The sequence below is a fragment of the Buceros rhinoceros genome, unplaced genomic scaffold (assembly GCF_000710305.1).
Source record: "Buceros rhinoceros silvestris isolate BGI_N320 unplaced genomic scaffold, ASM71030v1 scaffold10142, whole genome shotgun sequence".
NCBI lineage: Eukaryota > Metazoa > Chordata > Aves > Bucerotiformes > Bucerotidae > Buceros > Buceros rhinoceros.
The window spans coordinates 25,031-43,861 of record NW_010400704.1 but is presented as its reverse complement, the minus strand read 5'-3'; the positions used below and the strand labels follow the sequence as shown (position 1 = coordinate 43,861).

The 18,831-nt window shown below is 39.0% G+C and overlaps 1 protein-coding gene across 1 annotated transcript in view; it reads left to right on the top strand.

Moving 5' to 3' along the window:
* The window catches only part of RIC8B (RIC8 guanine nucleotide exchange factor B), a gene marked incomplete at its 5' end in the record, with an annotated part of 32,307 nt that extends 14,081 nt beyond the window's left edge, over positions 1-18,226 (top strand). The window contains 6 exons of the mRNA XM_010131982.1: positions 4,297-4,450; positions 4,787-4,882; positions 7,406-7,550; positions 7,696-7,840; positions 9,178-9,297; positions 17,914-18,226. Coding sequence (XP_010130284.1) covers positions 4,297-4,450; positions 4,787-4,882; positions 7,406-7,550; positions 7,696-7,840; positions 9,178-9,297; positions 17,914-18,025 — 772 coding nt within the window. The remainder of the gene's footprint in view (positions 1-4,296; positions 4,451-4,786; positions 4,883-7,405; positions 7,551-7,695; positions 7,841-9,177; positions 9,298-17,913) is intronic.
* Positions 18,227-18,831: the final 605 nt, after the last annotated feature.

Genomic DNA, 18,831 nt, shown 5'->3' with positions numbered 1-18,831 from the left:
AATGCAGTTTCTGTTGTTTTGCACAGAAGTGGATGGAAAAACTTTATTCTGAGGTCTTTGTATGTAACTTTTGCAATTCTGATGGATTGGTATGGAAGTAACAAGTTGATAGATACTTTATCTCCAATAGTTCTAGGCTGCTTTATTAAAAGTAAAAATATCAGTTCCCTTCTAATGGTGTTTATATTTTTTCAAAGATGAGTGAATTGTCTTACAATTTTAGATGCGTTGGGTTTTTTTTTCTTCTCAGTCCTGCACCAAACTGTTATCAATTTGTAGCCAATAATTCCATCAAAATGCGGAGTATTTTTAGTGAGGTGGTGGTTTTCCGTTCAGTGGTACTGTTGTGGTTTTTGGTTTGTTTTTTTCCCGCCCTTATTTTTATCCAAGTAGGTCAGCTGTTCACAGGGTCTGACAGTACAGTAGCTTCAAGCACTATCCCCTGTTACCTGTCAGCAATGAATGTTAGTGTTGCCATTTTCTTCTTCAGAGGTGTCTGTATATCTAAGTGTAGGATCTGTTGTAGATCTTCCTCTGAACCAGCCGACTCCAGGAAGAAGAATATAGCTTTTCACACCCAGCAATCTTGAAAGTGTTAAATGAACTTGATTAAAATCTTGGAAGGCTCTTAGAGACTTACAGTCTTATTAGGTGAACGCTAAAATCCTAGATCAGAGCCCTTCTCAGTTGGTGCAGACTAGTTTGGAATAATTTTGGATACTGCTGCAGTTGTTGCCATGACTAACGTTAGCATTGAGTGGGTCCTAAAAGGCAGTCAGTGTTTTCTCTTTGCTGCTGCTTATGGTGGGTGTTTTGCGCTTTCCTCCTGCTGTAATGGTAGGAGTAAGTTCCCCACTGCTGGGGAAATTGAAGAGATTTGGGTAAATTCAACAACTATGAGAAGAGAGAGTTTGGCCTTTAGCATTTAAGATTGTATGTAGTCAGCAAGACTGCCTGATATTCTGGTGAATTACTGTACAGCTCTTATATTCTATTACCTATATCCGTTATATTCTATTACCATGCACTTCCCGTGAAAACACTTTCCTTGTCCAGGAATCTGATTACACTGTAAAATGCAGCACCCTGTAAAATCGTAATTTTCTTGTGCTGCTGCAGAAGGATGCCTGTTATGCAGGTCCTTTCGGTTTTAGCTTTTGCAGACACTGACAGATGAGATCCAGAAAGGGGTTTGCATGTAGAATTAGACAGCTGTAGAAGAGTATGTAGTGTTGGTGTGATTTCTGTCCTTGCTTTTCGGTCAGAAGGAATATTTTGTGTGGAGATGCTGTCCACATGCACCTTATGGAGACACCAAGTCAAGGCAAGGATTCTCCATGCTTCTGAGAGGGGGAAGCAGAACAAGGATGAGGATGGTTATCACAGCCTTGTGTCACTTCAGTTGTTTTCCCTACTCCCTCAGACTCAGCATAGCACTGCATCAGTCTTTCTGTTACGCTGGGAAAACAACTTTCTCCCTCTGTTAGCTAACTGTAGCTAGCTTGTTTAGCTCAAGTTCATAGAAGAAAGAATGCAAGTGTAGTACTGCTGCTTGTAGTATTCAATGTACTTGAGGAGGCAGAGTTTAGAAGAGCATACCCAAGTTTTGCCTTTTGTAATTAAAATATTTCATCCCTTTTGCGGAACCTGAGTTTTGCCTTTGAATGCTACAGGATACAATAACAGTGGAATAGCTCAATACACTTTTCCACCAAGATTATTCATCACAAGGCAGCTCTGGAATAGAAAAGGTATAGTCAGAAGTAATGCCCTTGCAAATCCTCAGAGGGATCAGGGGTCTCAATCATAGGGCTTTACTTGGTGTATTTGGTCAAGCAAAACTTTTAATTCCTGATAGGAACTTTAATAATGAATTAGTAAACTTGTGTTAGCAGTCTATAGCTAACATAGCAGAGCTAAAAAAAAAAATGAGGCTGTGTTGTCGTTTGGGGTGTTCAGTATGCTGGACATTGGCTGTGCAGTCTTTATTGCTAGAGATGAGGTGTGAGTCAAAGAGCAAACTTCTTCCTGGTCTTTCCACCTGGAGCCTATCAGTAAGGCAATTAGGAAAATATTTAAAATGGAATAAAATATGATCTGTGTTGAATGCAGAGTAAACTTTATGAAGCATCAGGGAGGCATAAATATATTTCTTAGAATTGCTGATCACTTCTCTAAATTTGTAAATCTGCAGAAAGCGAGATGCTTAAATGAAGAGTTCGAGCAGCTTGTTAAAGCACACTGTATAAATGCTTGTGCTCTGAATGTACAAGTTGAGGATTTCTTTTATGTGAGCGTCAGGTGTTGGATATGTGCCCTGACCTGTGATGTGCTGATTGTCAGTGTGACTCTATTTCTAATAAATAAGCAGAAATTACCTATAAAATATCCTAACTAATTTAGTACCTGTTATTGTTGTCATTCTTGTGGTTCTGTTGTGTCATTACTGAACGATCAACTATGAACAGCTTAAAGCACCACGTATTGGAGTGAGTCCCATTTTTGTCCACTAACAAGGTTTTAATCATGGCATTCAGCAGCTCTAAATAGGCCTTTGCTTCTGAATTTGCATATCATGAGGGGGCTGGGAGCATGAGTGGGTGTATGTCATGTCCCAGTGATTAATGATCTCTAGGAAGCCGAAAAGAGGAGAGTAATATACGCAGTATTTCTACCCCCTGGAGTAGGAATGCAAACACTATTGTGCAGATCTGTGCATAGTCACTGACTTCCTGGTAGCTGGAGAATTTCATACACTCCTCTACCACAAATAAAACTGTCAGTGGAGTGACAAAGATCAGAAAGCCGGGCTTCATTTATTGAAAAGAATAGCTCAGACACAGTGATCCAGAAAATTAATTTTGTAGGTGTTTGGGAACTTGGTTGTTTAATAAGAAACTGGTAAAAAGAGAACTTTTGATGAACGGCCTGAAGCCACCAAATATTTGTCGAATTTCAGTCAGTTTTGTTTCTGACTATTCCTGAATTACTGGAGAGGAATAACTTCCGTGATCTAAAAGACATATCTTAAACAGGAATTTGAAACAAAACAAAGAGAACAAGCCTTCCAAAAAGTCGAAGTTGTCTGAATTTCAATTGCTAAAAGAGTGAAAAGGAAATGGCACAATGTGGAAGCACCACCCAGTCTGACTGGACCAGATTCAGCACATTTGTTAGAAATCCTGTTATGTTTTACTGCCATTATCTGCTTTCTCTTTTACTAATTTTCTGTTAGAGTTGTATTAATATTAGAAAAAGGCCAGCTTCGAAGTAGATGTTACTAAAAGTGTTTAAATGAAGTTTGAAGAGTTTTCTCTGTTCTTGGAATGCTTTGCCAATCCTTGAAACATCAGTGCTCATAGTGTCATTGACAGCTCTGAGGTATGCATATGTAAGTCTAAATAGTTGTGTAGTATTTCTAAATATATCAATTTATAAGTTTAGTTGGGCATCAGCAAGTAAGTAATGTCCGAACTCTAATTTGTGCAGCATCTGTGTAATTTAGCCCCGTGCTCAGGAAGAGTACGAACGCAAGTCTGTGATCAGAACAGCATAGATAGCAAACTCAAGGGATGTGTACCCTATAAGAGCCACTTGCAAAATAAGTTCCATTTCCCTCCGTTAAAGAGGAGGAAGGGACCTTGTGGTCTAATTTAAATCACTTTATGGATATTTGGGAAGCGCTCCTCTTTGTGCTTCGTAAAATGCAAAGACTGCCAGTTACTGAAACTTAGTGCTTGGTAAATAAACCTGAATATTTTTTTTGATGTGTTAAAAGCGTTCTGTATTTCATATACTTGACAAGCTAAAAGTGAAAATATTTCAGGGGACCTGAGAAATCGCTACCATGCCCTGCTGTTTCAGGAGGAGGAAGTGTTTTCTGTGGTGTACTTTGCCACTTTAATGATGGTAATATAGATGTGTTGTACAATGTTTTAAGTTTCAAGGAGGAAAAAACTCTGACCACTGCAAATCAGTGTGAGAGTTCCCCCTGCTGTCCTGCAAGATCAGCTGCTGTAGCACACTGCTGGAAGCCGAGCCTTACCTGGGGGATGGGATACTGCACTGCTGCAGTGTAGCTTCTGGAGCTTGATCTGTCTTTCTCCTTGTTTGTGCCAAGAGCCACCACTCGGGCGATAATGCATGCCACCTTCTTTAAATCTGAGAGCACAAAATAAAGCATTGTTTGGGTTGCAGGGCCTCTCTTTGGTTGCAGTTGTACAGTTTATGATGAGTTGTAGTCTGTTTTTAATTCTTTCTTCCAAATGAATAATGAATTTTAAAAATCTGTTTCAGCAATGCAGTCAACCTCTTAAGTAATGTTCCCGTGTCTTGCTTGGATGTTCTTATTAGTCCATCATCCCAAGAGGAAACAGATATAAAATACAATGGTATGAATATGAGAGCAGTTCAAGTTTTACTGGATTTTATGGAGAAGAGAATAGACAAGGTATGGGCTACAAAGACTCTTCACAAAAGGGGCCTCTTTCATTAAAGCAAAACTGTGCATATGTGAAGCTGCTTACAAACCTTTCAGACAGTATTTACTACAAATATGTGTGTCCTTCCTTCTAGATTGTGAAACACCTCAAAACTTGAGACCAAATTCCTGTGAATATCTGAAGCGTACTTGTGTGTGTGTGAGGATGAACATTTGACTCTTTGTTTATATTTATGTAAAGTTCAGGTTTCGGCTGTCATATAGGACTTCACTGAAGGGTTTCTAGGATTTGAACAGGAAAATTTGCTCTTAAAAATATTTTATTTATATTTGGTTTAATTTCAGGGAAGCAGCTACAGAGAAGGTCTGACTCCAGTTCTCAGTTTATTAACTAAATGCTGCCGAACTCATAGGAATATCAGGAAGTTTATCAAAGCTCAGGTAAGTAAAATATTCATCAAAATTTGACTATGAGCTAATGATAAACTTTTTGAGGTTTGTACATCAGTTTAAGACACTGGTATTTAAAAGTCTGAATGGTTTCACGTTAAGTTACCCACAAAGTTCTCTGCAGTATTTTTTTCTGTTAGGTCTCTGACAACTAGTCAGTCAACTATAGAAATAATGTTTCAGTCATGTAAATCAATAGATATTATGGGTTACGTTCCATGAAACATTTTGTAGAGCTGATAAATAACATCAGGGCTATTGTAAAGCTGTGTTAATCTGGGCCACCATGGAGGTGAGGTCTGTCCCCTTACATCCAGCAAATCAATAAATTTTTTAGTGCAGTTGATAAAACTTTGCAAAGCCGTTTGGATGGTTCTGCTCGAGCTTTAGTTTGGTCTCAGCAGGCAGGAGTCATTGGAACTGAAACTTGTGTACCAGTGTGTATCAGCTGTTCTGTCAGAGTAAAACTCCGTCCCTAAACAGAGGCACACTTCATCACTTTGTCTCTTAAAAGAACTGTTTAATACAGTACAGACTGTGGGTAGGCTTTTTACAGGAAACAAGATTTCCAAGCCATGGTTAAAGACCTAAAGGATCTCTATGGCTTGGTGGTTGAGTGTGGTGTTTTCTATTTGTTTTGCTGCTTTTCCTGAAGTCAAGTGGAGAGAAGTTACAAGATGAGCAAAGGAGAGACAGCTGAAACCATCTGAGAAATGTTCTTTTCCTACGCTGCAGTGATTTTTGGGTTTTATCTTAGATGCTCCGTGATCAAAGCTGTGCCTGAATTCATAAATGGAGTTTCTAATGAAAAAGAGTGTATTTTGCAGATGTTTTCTTCTTCCTTATCTATATCACAGAAGTGTTCCTGAGGAATTTAAGAAACTTGTTCATGGTGTTTATTGGTTTTGTTCACGCCTGTTCTTTCCTAGGATACTGTTCTGATCTGTTAAGTAAAAAAAAAAAAAAAAAAAAAAAAAAAAAAAAAAAAAAAAAAAAAAAAAAAAAAAAAAAAAAAAAGTTGCATAGCCAAACATTCACAAGTTAGAAAATGAAGTTGTCTGCATGTTTTTACAACATCTCAGTGTCTGGATGTCAGGGTATAATTGTGTGGTGTCTCGAACCACTGCCTTGTATAGTGCCATGCTAACTGCATGTCTGGATGTTTGATATTTTGAATTACCCTCATTGTTAAGCATTGGCCTTAGGCTTCATTTATTGTGCACTATTCAAATTCTGATCTGACGACAGAATGATTAATTTCCTCATGGACGGTTCTATGGCACTCATCACTGTATTAGTATCAGAGTATTCTAAAAACATTAATTCATTGTTACAACACTCTCTGAAATGGCAGTCGTGGTACTCTCCCCATTGGGCAAAGTAAGCAGGGATAAGGTAAAATGGTTTTGCTAATTGTTTGGATACATAGCTTGAAAAAGGTGTCTGTTTTTTTCAAAATAGTCAATACTGTAGCGTTCATTTAAGTATTGGTTCCCCGCAAGTCCAATTTCAGTAGTAATTGTGCAGTAATTTTGCACAGAACATGACATTTTTACATTAGACATGTAGAAAACAAAGGACCTGTGATTTCTTGTGACAATTAGTGACATCTTTGGTTTCATTCTCTAGTAAAAGATTGCAGATCTGTAATTCTTGTAGGAGTCTTCATAATATTTCATGTTATGGCCCAGATTTGTTTGCAGATCATATCATCTACTGTAAAAAAAAAAAGTAGGTTTTGAGTCTGCAGGCATGTGCACAAGGAGGTAGAAGTTGGATTGCAGAGCCAGCCATATTTCAGGTGCCTCCTGCCTTTCTTGAGTGTTGAAGTTAACAATATTAATGAAATTTAATGAGAAAATAGTGTGTTTGAGGAAATGCTAAATAGTGTTTTCTCAAAAATACTTTTGAAATTTAGCTTCAGCTTTTAAATAACGTTTTCCGGGAGCAGCATGTATTTCCTGTATATGTGTAGAGCCAATTTTTGAAATTTATAGCAGTAGAACTTGCAATGTGACTTGATTTTCCTGCTTTTTCATTATAAGTATATTCATTGTTCTCTCTAAATTAATACCATCTTATTACTGTAAGTTTCCTTAAGCTGGTGTTTTTAATGCTTTTACCAGATATCTGAGAAACATACCATAAGATATTGTTGTTAGATATTCTTATCATAAGAAACAAAGAACACAATGCTACTGCTTGCCTGTTGGCCAACTATTTTGGCACCCTCATTTGTGCTCTTAAACTCCTAATAGTTGTCTTTTTTTTTTAAGTCTGCATTTGGGACTGAGTACTCTTCTGCCCAGGATGGCAGACCAGAAGGCCTGAATATGTTCAGAAGCCAGAGTCATTACTAGTGCATGTAAGCATAGCTGGGTTGATTTTATTCCTTTTTTTGAAGGAGCAGAGCTTCCAGTATTTGCTTGTTCTGTTGACTGTGTTTGTTTCTGCAAGAATCGGGTAGGTATTGCCATTCATTCCCTGCTGGTGTTACTCTTTTTGTGCCGCCAGGTACTGCCTCCATTAAGAGATGTATCAAATCGTCCAGAAGTTGGCACAACCGTGAGGAACAAGCTTGTGCGCCTTATGACACATGTTGACCTTGGAGTAAAGCAAATCGCAGCAGAATTTCTTTTTGTTCTTTGTAAAGAAAGAGGTAAAAATTACTTCTCCCTTTTGTATAAGGTCTTACTGTAATTAGTATATTTGCCTCTTGCTGTAACCTCAACTCTCGTTGCTCTTTACTGTTTTTTGTTTCGTAGCTGATTATACCTGAATAATTTTTGTACTGCTCTTTGCAGTTGACAGCTTGTTAAAATACACAGGCTATGGAAATGCGGCAGGATTGCTAGCAGCAAGGGGCCTGTTAGCAGGAGGAAGAGGAGATCACTGGTACTCAGATGATGAAGATACAGATACAGAAGAATACAAATCTGCAAAGCCAAAGTATAGTATTGCTTTCGGTTCTGCGTATCCAGTAGCAATGTTTTTACACGGTTTTTCTGATTCACCTTTTCCAGAGAAGCCAGTTTTGGAATTACGTGTGCTTATATTAACTATATAAACTCTATTAACCTGTTGACTTCTTCATCTCATTATTTCGAAACGAGCCTCTAATTGTGACCATCATATAGTCAGATGGCGCCAGGAAAAAAACCAATCACAATGAGAATGATTTAACTTCAGTCTGAATAAATATTTAAAATTCAAGTGTGAAGAGAGACTTTCAAGCCAATTTTAGAAGAAAATTATAGTAACAAACTTCGCAAGAATGGCTTTTGCCCCAGATTTTCCAGGAACTTGCATGAGATTGCCAAAGTCCTAACTATTGTTTGTGGGGTATATGTTGTAACAGATTAACTAAAGGAGTCAAATGTGGCTTAAGGTTTTAAGTGCGATGTTGTAAAAAAAGTCACAAACCAGTAGATTGAGTGAATTGAGCCAGATTGCCTGGTACTAAAATTTTCCTAAAGAATTGAGTAGGTCACATAGATAAATATGGGAGGAGCAAAATAACTTCTGTAGAACTCATGCATCAGAAATCCAGTGTGTGTGTTTGAAGGATTCGGTGATCATACAGCAATTCCGCCTGTGGATTTGTATTAATTGTTGTTGATTTGGTGTTAGATGTAACATGTAAACTGAAAAATCTATGATTTGATGCCTTTTTAAGTAAGTTCTGAAATAACTCACAGTGGGCATCTGAAACATTATTTTTGCGCTATACACCATTTTCCTTGAATTACACAGACTTGACTAGGTATATGATGGGGCTGTGTGGCTTAGTGAAAAATTCTTACTAAGGAACACAAGCGAAAGACCGGATTAAATGTATGAGAAGTTACAGGAATTGTTTCTGTGCTAAGAAACAAACACTAAAACAGGTTTATTTTTATTTCTGCACTTCAGGATTTTTTTCTTCCTTGCTCTTTTGTCAGTTCCCCATCTATGTTGTTATTACTAATGAGATTGTCATTATGACCATCATTAATCCCCTGCTTTCAAACTACTTTGCTTATGTATAACATAACAAGGACTAGAGGACTGTGTATTTCTGAGTAGCGAACAATAAATTAATACAGTGAATTAACAAGTTAATCTCACAATTCATGAGAGGCTACAAAAAAGGTATAAATATGAAGGTTGACTATTTAAAGTAAAAACCTTCGTGTGCGGTTCAGACAATTTTAGTCTTTGTGGTTTCTGGTAGTGTGTTCCTCAAAAAGATAGAAAATTTACGTATTTCTATAGAAATGTAAACTGTATTGTTTTTCCACCTCCAGCATTAACCTTATCACCGGTCACTTAGAGGAACCAATGCCCAATCTGATGGATGAAATGACAGAAGAACAAAAAGAATATGAAGCTATGAAGCTTGTCAACATGTTTGATAAACTTTCCAGGTATTGTATTATAGCTGCTTTTAAGGGAGGCAGCTCACATTCTGGCTCTTTACTGAGGACTAGTGCTTCAAAATTGTGCTATAATTGACTTCTTCACAGGATCAGGAATATGTGGTGGTGAGAGGACCTGCATCCTAAATGGATAGGCTGATAACGAAAATAATTTCTTCTTTTAAAGTATGGAACATAATCCAAGCCCAAGGCAAATGTACTCATTTTCCCCAAGTCAATGAGCAGCATCTCATGGTAACCACTAACTGTGGTTCTGCTGCTAACATGAAGAACAAATACACTATAAAAATGGTTGTCACCAGAAACAATATAATGGAGCAATTAAAAGGGAATTTACAGTTAAATTATTGTGCATTTATTAGAATAAGTACGGACTGGATTACAAATGAGCCTTTATAATTTGTTCTAAATGACTGAAATAATGCCATAAAAGAAAATGGTACTTCATGTGATATAAATTTGTACGTTATTCATACAGAAGGTTGATTTTTGTTTTATAAATTCTATATATGGAAAGGGAACAGACCTCTGCCGTTAGCTGAGGGGGTTTTTCCCTCTTTGATTCAGTATGCCCAGATCTGAATGTATGCCCAGATATTCAGTATGCCCAGATTTCTGGTTTTTCTTCTCCCGTGCTTGTAGCCATATTGGAGTGAGTGATTGTAGTTTGTTTTCTGCATAAGCAAAGTTTTACATTTCTGAGGAACACTTAATGTAGTACTGATTTACCACGGAACTGAGCTGTGGGTATTTAGGTGAATATATAACTGGGTCATTCTTCAAACATGGGAAAACTCAGCAGCTAGAAACATGTTTGTGTTTTGTGAGAGTCTGTAGATACTCGAATAAAAAGACTGAGAGAAATTTCAGCAAACCAAGTATTTTTATGTCGCTATTAAAGATTAGGACTACAACAAAAGATGTGTTAGACTCCAGATTTCATATTTGCTGACAAAGACTGAATTACAAGCAGGAGCGAAAGCAGGGAAGGATCTCGCAACAACTGATTTGAGACTGTCAGTGGATACTTTTTCACATTATTTGCATGGAAGGAAAGTGTAGTATGTTACAGTCTTAATAAAGAGAAGAAAATGGAATGTACATGTCATCTTAATTGAACTACTATGTAAAATGGAATGATTGCTATGTAAATGAGAGAATTAAGGTGCTGGGCATTAAGGGTGCCACAATAAAATGACTAAATAGTCTAAAATGGTTTCCAAAAGGAAGATTGAGACCGGAGATAAACTAAGACTGAAGACAAGTCAGTTGCTATCACTACAGCAGTCACACAAAACATCCAAATGGCGTTACTGTAGTGTAAGAGCCTTTTTAGTGAGGAGGATGGGAGACACCTGCTGTGTCGCTTGCTACAGACTAACAATAACTAAGCAGCTGGTGCCCTGTGTCACCACTTAGCCTCTTGGCCAGTAGTAGCATTACTTTTACCTTGGGCTTTCTGTGTCGGTTACATCCACCTGCACTTTCTTCTATAGTACTTAGTCTGCAGGCTCTTCAGGGCTGGGACTATTTTTATTGTAAGGGGGTTGTTTGTTTGTTTTTTAGTTCAGTGATTACTGAGGGACAGAGTTGTTGGTGTGACCCCTTTAGGTGCTGTGATAACGAGAATAAAATCACTTGACTGTTCTTCTCGCCCTTTTTCTTTTACTGAAATTGTGGGGGTGGGGGAATGCTGGCAGGAAGAAAAAGAAAGTAAGAGTTGGTTTTGGAAGGCTGTGGGGCACTTTTAATGAATGTGATTGAGTGCAATTGTGGGTTTTGCAGATGTTAAGTAAAATTGGAAACTGCTAGTCTTGTATACAAGAAAAAAGAGTTAGTAATGTGCTGATAATAGTGGAAATCCCTCCATGGTTTTGGAATTGAACACTTCTGCCTCCAGCTTAAGCCCTTCAGTGCTGAGGGCTTTCAGAGACTTAAATCTACCAGTAGAATGCCCTTTTTTTCCTTGGTTTAAAACCTACAAACGTAAACTGGAGGTTGCTTTGATAGGAGTCTTCAGCTGATTCTGGGTTTTGAATCTTGCTTTGAGGCAGACTGCTGCAGTTTTTCTTCTGCTTCTGGTCTTTGTTGTTGTCACCGTAGGAGGGGACATACACCACAAACTGAGCAGCTGCAGTTTGGTCAGTACTTTGCTTATAAGAGAGGAAGAAGTTGGACAGGGAGCAAACAGCTTCTTTTTCTAATTTGAATGAGTTTATGTAATTTTCTTTGTATAACTTGAACAAGAGCTTAGAGTGAGTTTGTGTGATGTACAGCAGAACTGGTTTGCCTAGTACACTTGTGTTGTCCTGATAATGGAAGCTGAGCTTTAAAGAGCTAGCATGCTTTTACTGGAAAAAGGTATGGGGAAAAAAAAGTGGAAGGACTGACAAACTTGCTTCTCTTCCTGACTGGTGAGGATAATCAGGCCAGTCTTGCCTCTGGATTTGGCTAGATTGGGCTTTGATTGGCTCTTTATAATTTTTTTAAAAGTCACCTGATGATGGATTGAACTCAGAAAACAAATTTGCAAAACAGTACTACTTTGCTGAGAAGTTAGAGCCTTCATTAATGACTGCTGTCTACACTGTACCCTTTGCACAGGTTTATCAAAACTATACTTAATAAAGCAGCATTTTCTCCTTGTTCCAAACATGCCAGTGCATTTTTGCACTCCAGGTTTATCTTTATTTTCAGCATTGAGTCTGAAGAAACTGCTCTGAGGTGGTGTAAAACTGATCCATGTTTTCGGTCATTTCAGCTTTTACTTCCGAAGTTTTTCTATTCCATTAGGTTATTGGTGTTTAGGAGTGTTCATGGGGTAATTGACCATCGATGAGGCTAAATTAAAATTAATTACTTTTTTTTTTTCTTACCAAAATGTGTGGAGAAATGCTGAATGTTGTTTGTGAACCCATTTCCTTGGCCCCAATATTTTAACATAGACTTGGGTTCTACAAATGGTTTTATAGCCATTAATATTTTGCTCAAGTTTGGCTGAATGAGGTTAAAATATATATAAATTGTAAATGTAAATGGAGGTGAAAAGTCTTGGTTGCCGCAGCTCTTGGGAGATGTAGATGTTGCTTAGGTAGTTTGCTGTATGCCTGAACTTGGCCCTGAAGTAACTCTACGGCCTTTGTCTGCAGTAAGGGTTGATACCACCTTGTTGATTCATTGAGAATTGTTTGGTGACTGTAAATCAGTGTCCTCCATATGTGATGCACATCTTTGAAAAACTCCCCAGATCTGCAAAAAGATTTAACTCAACCTTTCATTTTTGCAAAATATCAAGTTAGCCACCTTAAATCGGTGTTGTATGACATTCTGTCTGTTTATACCATAGATTATTGGAAATACTCTGTTAATTAAAATGTCTAGAAAAAATGTGAACATTTTTTCTATTATAAACGATAGGTAGAGTTTTATATTAATTGACTAATTTAAAATGTCAGGATGCTTTTTCCAAGCCAACCGTGTATTAATAGCAAGAATCCTTTTGCTGATCAAATGGTCTCCAATTATCACAGCTTGGGTTTTGTTGTACATTGAACAGAAGTCAACAAAACGAGTATGTAGGAGAACCTGTCTAAATAAGCAACCGTACTCATTAAAAACAGAAAATTAATCACAGGATGAATGAAGAAGGCAACGTTACGTAGATTTTTTTTTTTTCCCCTTTCCAATCATTGAACAAAATAATGTTACATGAAAGGATCGGAACTATTATGTAGTACTCAATTATAAGGAGGTGAATAGGTCCCCAACATGCCATTTTATCAAAGGAGCAGACTGGTGTTTACATGATGGCTGTTTCATTACAGACACCATCATTAATTCCATGTGTCAATACTGCCCTATAGCACATAGAGCAGACAAGAAAGAGTTATCCTTCAAAGCAAAGGAATGATTTTTGAGTCGTTATCAAGCTAAATGGCAAGTAGGAAGCTAGAACTTGTATAGATATATTTGAAAGGACTCTTGGGAGATCTGGAAGTGGAAGAAGAGAATGCATTTTACCAACTGTTTAATTACGGTGTGTTTCTAAGTACACCGGAATAGAATGCTTTGTTTGCACTGGAAAAATGGATGTTGCAAGAAAGTGTATTTGAGAATATGGGAGGTCACATAAGGGTGTTTAAAATATGTATAAATAGGCACATCATATATATATTTATGGGCACAGAAGTGTTCCCGCTGCCACCTACTGGGCTGAAGCAATCTCTCCTGTGCCCTATAGATGTACCATAAACATCTAGTTGCTGGACAGTGACGTGTCTTCTGAGGCTATTTGTAGCCTTCCTTTGCCACCTTGTATCTCACCTTAAGCAGTAAGCACATCCTCAGCTAGCCCAAGTTGTCAAAGCTCAGCTGAGGTCTCTAAGCAGCCAGTGCTAAATGGGCAAATTGCTGAAGCTGCCAGAGCTGAGACTGGTCATAACAGGTAAGGATCAGCTCTGAGGGCGCTTGTGTGGTACTGAAGTTAGCTAAGTGATGCCTCTTGCAATCCTACCCAAAATTGTGTTACTAAGCAGGTAGTTTTTCCAAACATCCGAAGCTAGCTTTGTAGGCAGACCAGACCTTTCCATCTCCTTGTTGCACTCTGTATTTTTGCTCTTTGAAAAACAGGAGTAAGCTTGTGTGGTGTTCAGAGCTTGCAGTCAAGTCTTTGACGGTGAAAGGATGCCACCTTTTACACAGTTCTAGGACTGGATTATGGTTAGGAAAAAACAGGCTGATCCCTGCTTCTCCTCCTACTTCTAGGTTATTTCTGTCTTCACACAGTTCAGTTTTACTTGGGTAGCCTTTGTCTGAGGAAGGATGTATGGAGTTCAGCCTCCTAATACAGAGAGAACAGCAAACTTTTAACAACCATGTTTCATCCTGTTCAGGGACTTGCAAAGCAGGAAGCTCATGCAAGAACAGAAAGGTAGTTTTTGTTATTATATTTGTTATTCTATGAAATGTGAATGCAGCTTCTCATAGTTAAAGCCTAAAGAGGAGGAAATGCATTGGGAATGAACCTCAAATGCAGTACAGCACATTTCATAAAATCATCTGGCTGGAAGAGACCTTTAAGATCATCAACTCCAACTGGGCACGCGTCACGGCCAGAGTCCCTAAACCATGTCCCTCAGCACCACATCTACAGGTCTCTTAAACATCTCCAGGGATGAGGACTCCACCATCTCCCTGGGCAGCCTGTTCCAATGCTTCACAACCCTCTCTGTAAAGAAGTTCTTCCTGATATCTAATCTAGATCTCCCCTGGTGCAACTTAAGGCATTTCCTCTCATCCTGTCACTTCTTACTTGGGAGAAGAGACCAACCCCCACCTGTCTACCTTTCAGGTAGCTGTAGAGAGGAGTAAGGTCTCCCCTGAGCCTCCTTTTCTCCAGGCTAAACAACCCCAGTTCCTTCAGCTGCTCCTCATAAGACTTGCTCTCCAGACCCTTCACCAGCTTCATTGCTCTTCTCTGGACACGCTCCAGCACCTCAATGTCCTTCTTGTAGTGAGGGGCCCAAAACTGGACACGTACTCAAGATTGACTTCACCAGTGTAGAGTCCAGAGGGACAATTACTTCCCTGCTCCTGCTGGCCACACTAGTGCTGATCCAAGCCAGGATGCTGTTGGCCTTCTTGGCCACCTGGGCTCACTGCTGGCTCATATTCAGTTGGCTGTTGACAAACACCCCCAGGTCCTTTCCTGCTGGGCATCTTTCCAGCCACTCCTGCCCAAGCCTGTACCATTGCAGTGCAGGGGGTTGTTATAGCCCAAGTACAGGACCCGGCACTTGGCCTTATTGAACCTCATACAGCTGGCCTCATTCCATCGATCCAGCCTGCTGAGATCCCTCTGTTCATACTGTTCTGATGGTGCACTTTGAAATGAGTACAACGAGCTGAGAAACAGGCTTCTGAACATCAAAAAAAAGATACAAATACACATCAATGACTCAGACTTTGCATTACATTGTCATGCAAAACTAGGTGCATTTATCCTCCAAAGACCCCCACAAAAACCACAGACCAGGACTTGTGCACATGGATACGTCTTGTCTGTTGCATCCGGTGTTTGGTGTCTCTGCAGATGACTCAATGGAAGAGAAGAAGTTTGTGTCAAGTTCTGGAGTGTGTGTAGCAGGATGAGAAAGGGAAGTTGCAGAGAAAGACCTATGTCTTTAAAATTGGCAAGCGATGAAATAGGACTTCTTGATAATATTTACAAATATCTTTAAAGTATCCTTATGTGAGGAGAGGGAGGTCCCCACATAAGGAGACCTTGGGACCTTGTTTTCCCATGTTTCCCTTTCCTTTTTCTTAAAGTGTTTCTGTATCCTTTATTAGCCATTGTAATTTCTTTATTACCAATAATAAATTGTACATGACTGTTAAGTGATATGATTCTATAACTTCTGACTGCAGTGTTAAACCTTGTGACCTGAGAGTATGCATAGTGGTTTTTTAAACAAAAATCTAGGATCATCTCAGCTTATAGGGCAAGCAAAGGTGACTTCATTCTTTATGGCTCTGTTTTTACATTTAGGACTTATAGTATGAGCAAGGAGTTACTCTTCAGGTTAATCTTCTCCAGAAATAAGTGTAATAGATTACTACTGAGGCTTGAACTTGAGTAAGTGTCACTGAAGAATTGTTGCAAGATTGATTACAGATTTTGATGGACACTTGTTTTGTATTATGATGTTTAAAGTTTAGAACTTAAAAAGGGCTTAGATGTATAGGGTTCTTCCTGTGAAAAAAGTCTTTGCTGTTAGGCACAACTTGACATCACCCTGGCTTTGCCTTTGGGAAACCCCTACTTCAGACAGGCAAGGGTCTGTCCTGTTTGGACACTAGATCTGCAGTCTTCAGTTTTTGAGTCCTTTTGAATATGATTTTGAGTATTCCTTTGATCTCTTCTCACAAACATCTCCTGCAGGTACTTGAAAACGTAAGAATGCTGTCATTTGCGCAGAATCTGCACACTATAGATCGCATTGCCTGAAGGAAGAGGACTTGCTGTCAGTCCTCAAGTATGGCAAGCTATCTGCAGTCAATTTGAAGATACATCCTGCTCGTACACACACATGTACACACAGAGGCAGAGTCTGGCCTGTGCTTTTCGAGTTTGGTCATTAGAAACCTCCTTGCCTGGCCCCAGCTTCCCACCCAGACTTGGCTAACTGAACCACAGTTCAGCAGTTTCTCCAGGTCCAGTTTTCCATGTTTTGAAATCCCGCAGGCAGTGGGATTTGTGAGCTTATCACCATAGTGTCTGATTGCCACATTTGTACAAGTAGCTGCATATTTTTTGCTCTTCCTGAGCAAAAAAAAAAGACTCCTGGAGACTTAATTTAACTGCTGCTTGACCGCACAACACGTAACGTACACATGCCATGTAAGTCAGATGTTGCCTTTCTTGCTGTTCCTACGATTGTGTTAAGGTTAGATCGCCGGCTGTGTACAAGCAATTTTTGTCCCTATTTTCAGCAAAGGTAGTAGTGCAGACCAGGCAGAGCTGGTGAAATGCCTTTGCTTCCCCGTTGAGTAATGGAGTTTTATTGTCTGTGGCTCGGGAGGGTGGTATATGTGTGTCAAATTGGCGGTTTTACTGGGCTGCCTTTCAAGCAAGGGGTAAACTGACATCAAGCCCTTGCTCCTTTATTTAAGGTGACTCCTGAATATTTAGAGGTGTTCTCTGTTGTTTTTTTTTTCCAGCAGAAAAAACAAAATGTTATCTTTGCCCTTACAGCTTTTGCTATAATCCACATATAAATGAGGTGATAAAAAGTAAGGATTAAATAAATCTTTGCTAATACTTTTTGATTGGCTTAATCAATAATTAATCATCTCTTAGATGAGGCTGCCGCTTGTGGAGTAGATATAATTGGATTAGCCGCTGAGAGGCCTTTGGAGCTTTGAAGAGATTAAAATGGCTGTCAATCCTGTAATTAAACTGCCACAAACAAAAGCAATAGTATTAGAATCGGTCAGGGTTTTTTAAATGAATCAACAAGTACTTACACACCCCTTACAGTGGTGTAGGCAGAGTCTGTCCTCATAACCCGAGTTACTTCCTTCAAGATGAATATGTATCAAATCATGGCTTTAATTGCCTGGGCCTGTAGTGGCGTGTAGGCAGAGTCTGTCCTCATAACCCGAGTTACTTCCTTCAAGATGAATATGTATCAAATCATGGCTTTAATTGCCTGTGCCTGTAGTGGCCAGAATGGCAGGTGAAAATTCGGGAAGAAATGCCTGTCAGTGAACTCTTAGAAGAAAAGCTAGTTTGTGTATCTAAAACAGTGAACCTGCTCCTTGCCTTGAGCCTGTTAGGCACTGACTTTTCATGGTGTCTTTAATTGGCTAAGTCGGATTGGCCTACATGAATGAAGTCTTTATCTGTCCTGCTCTTCCCCTCCCACCTATTTTGGAAGGTTTTTTGTTCCTCTCTCTTCAAAACAGAAAGCTCTAGCAGAAATAACTGCCTTCTAAAGGCTCATTATGTACTAAAGCATATACTGTATGTGACTGTATTATACACATGTGAATTGATATGTGTGCATATGCTAATATATATTCTTTTTTTAAAATCTCTTACAGAGATGAGCTTATAAAACCAATGGGAGTGCGGCCGGATGGTACAATGGCTCCTTTGGAAGAAGCAGTCAGCCAGTACCACACCAACAAGCAAGACAGCTCAGATTCAGACTAAATCATCACCTGCTTCGCTCTCAATTCTCCTCTAATCCACACTTTCCCTTAGAGCCACGACATCTTTTATCTAGGCATTTTATCCTCACATGAGCCAGCATCACTTTAACTGTTCTATTATTGGGCTAATTAAATGATGGGTCCTGTGGTGTAATGTCTGAATTTTTATTACATCTGTTTAATGAACATATCAGTTTATTAGTTTAGATCTTTACTAACTTAAAACTAGATATATTTCAAAGAGATAAAAAGTGAAAGCCTACAATGTGAAATAAAACACACACACACACTTCAATTTTCCAGAATCCTGTTTTCAGAACACTGTAGGTTGCCCCGTTCTTGAGATTATATTTTTTTGTATTGCCAGTCTCTCCCTTTATATAACTGTAATTAGAGTGTTTGCTTAATGGCATCAGGAGCAGAGGGTGTTTTAACTTAGAAGTCTGACTGGCCTTGTGAACTGGCATTCAGCGGTGATTTCAGAGCTACCCTTTCTAAAATGTCACTGGATTTCTTACTGCTACACACTTCTGTGCTTGAGCTGCTGCTTAAGATTTTACCAATGTGTCAGTCACTGACTGCTGCTAAAACTACCTTTAAGTTGGGAACCAGACGATAGACGTTGTATGTCCTCCCTCCCCTCCCCCATTAAGACTACACAAATACACCCCCTCCTTCCCATCTTCGGTTAAGGAAAAACATCCCTATTCAAAATAGCATTCGAGTCTGTACACTGAAATGTTGCCGTGAATGGGAGTGGACCACAGTGAAGTGTGCGTGCAAGTGTTCTGCTGATTTGGGGCCTGC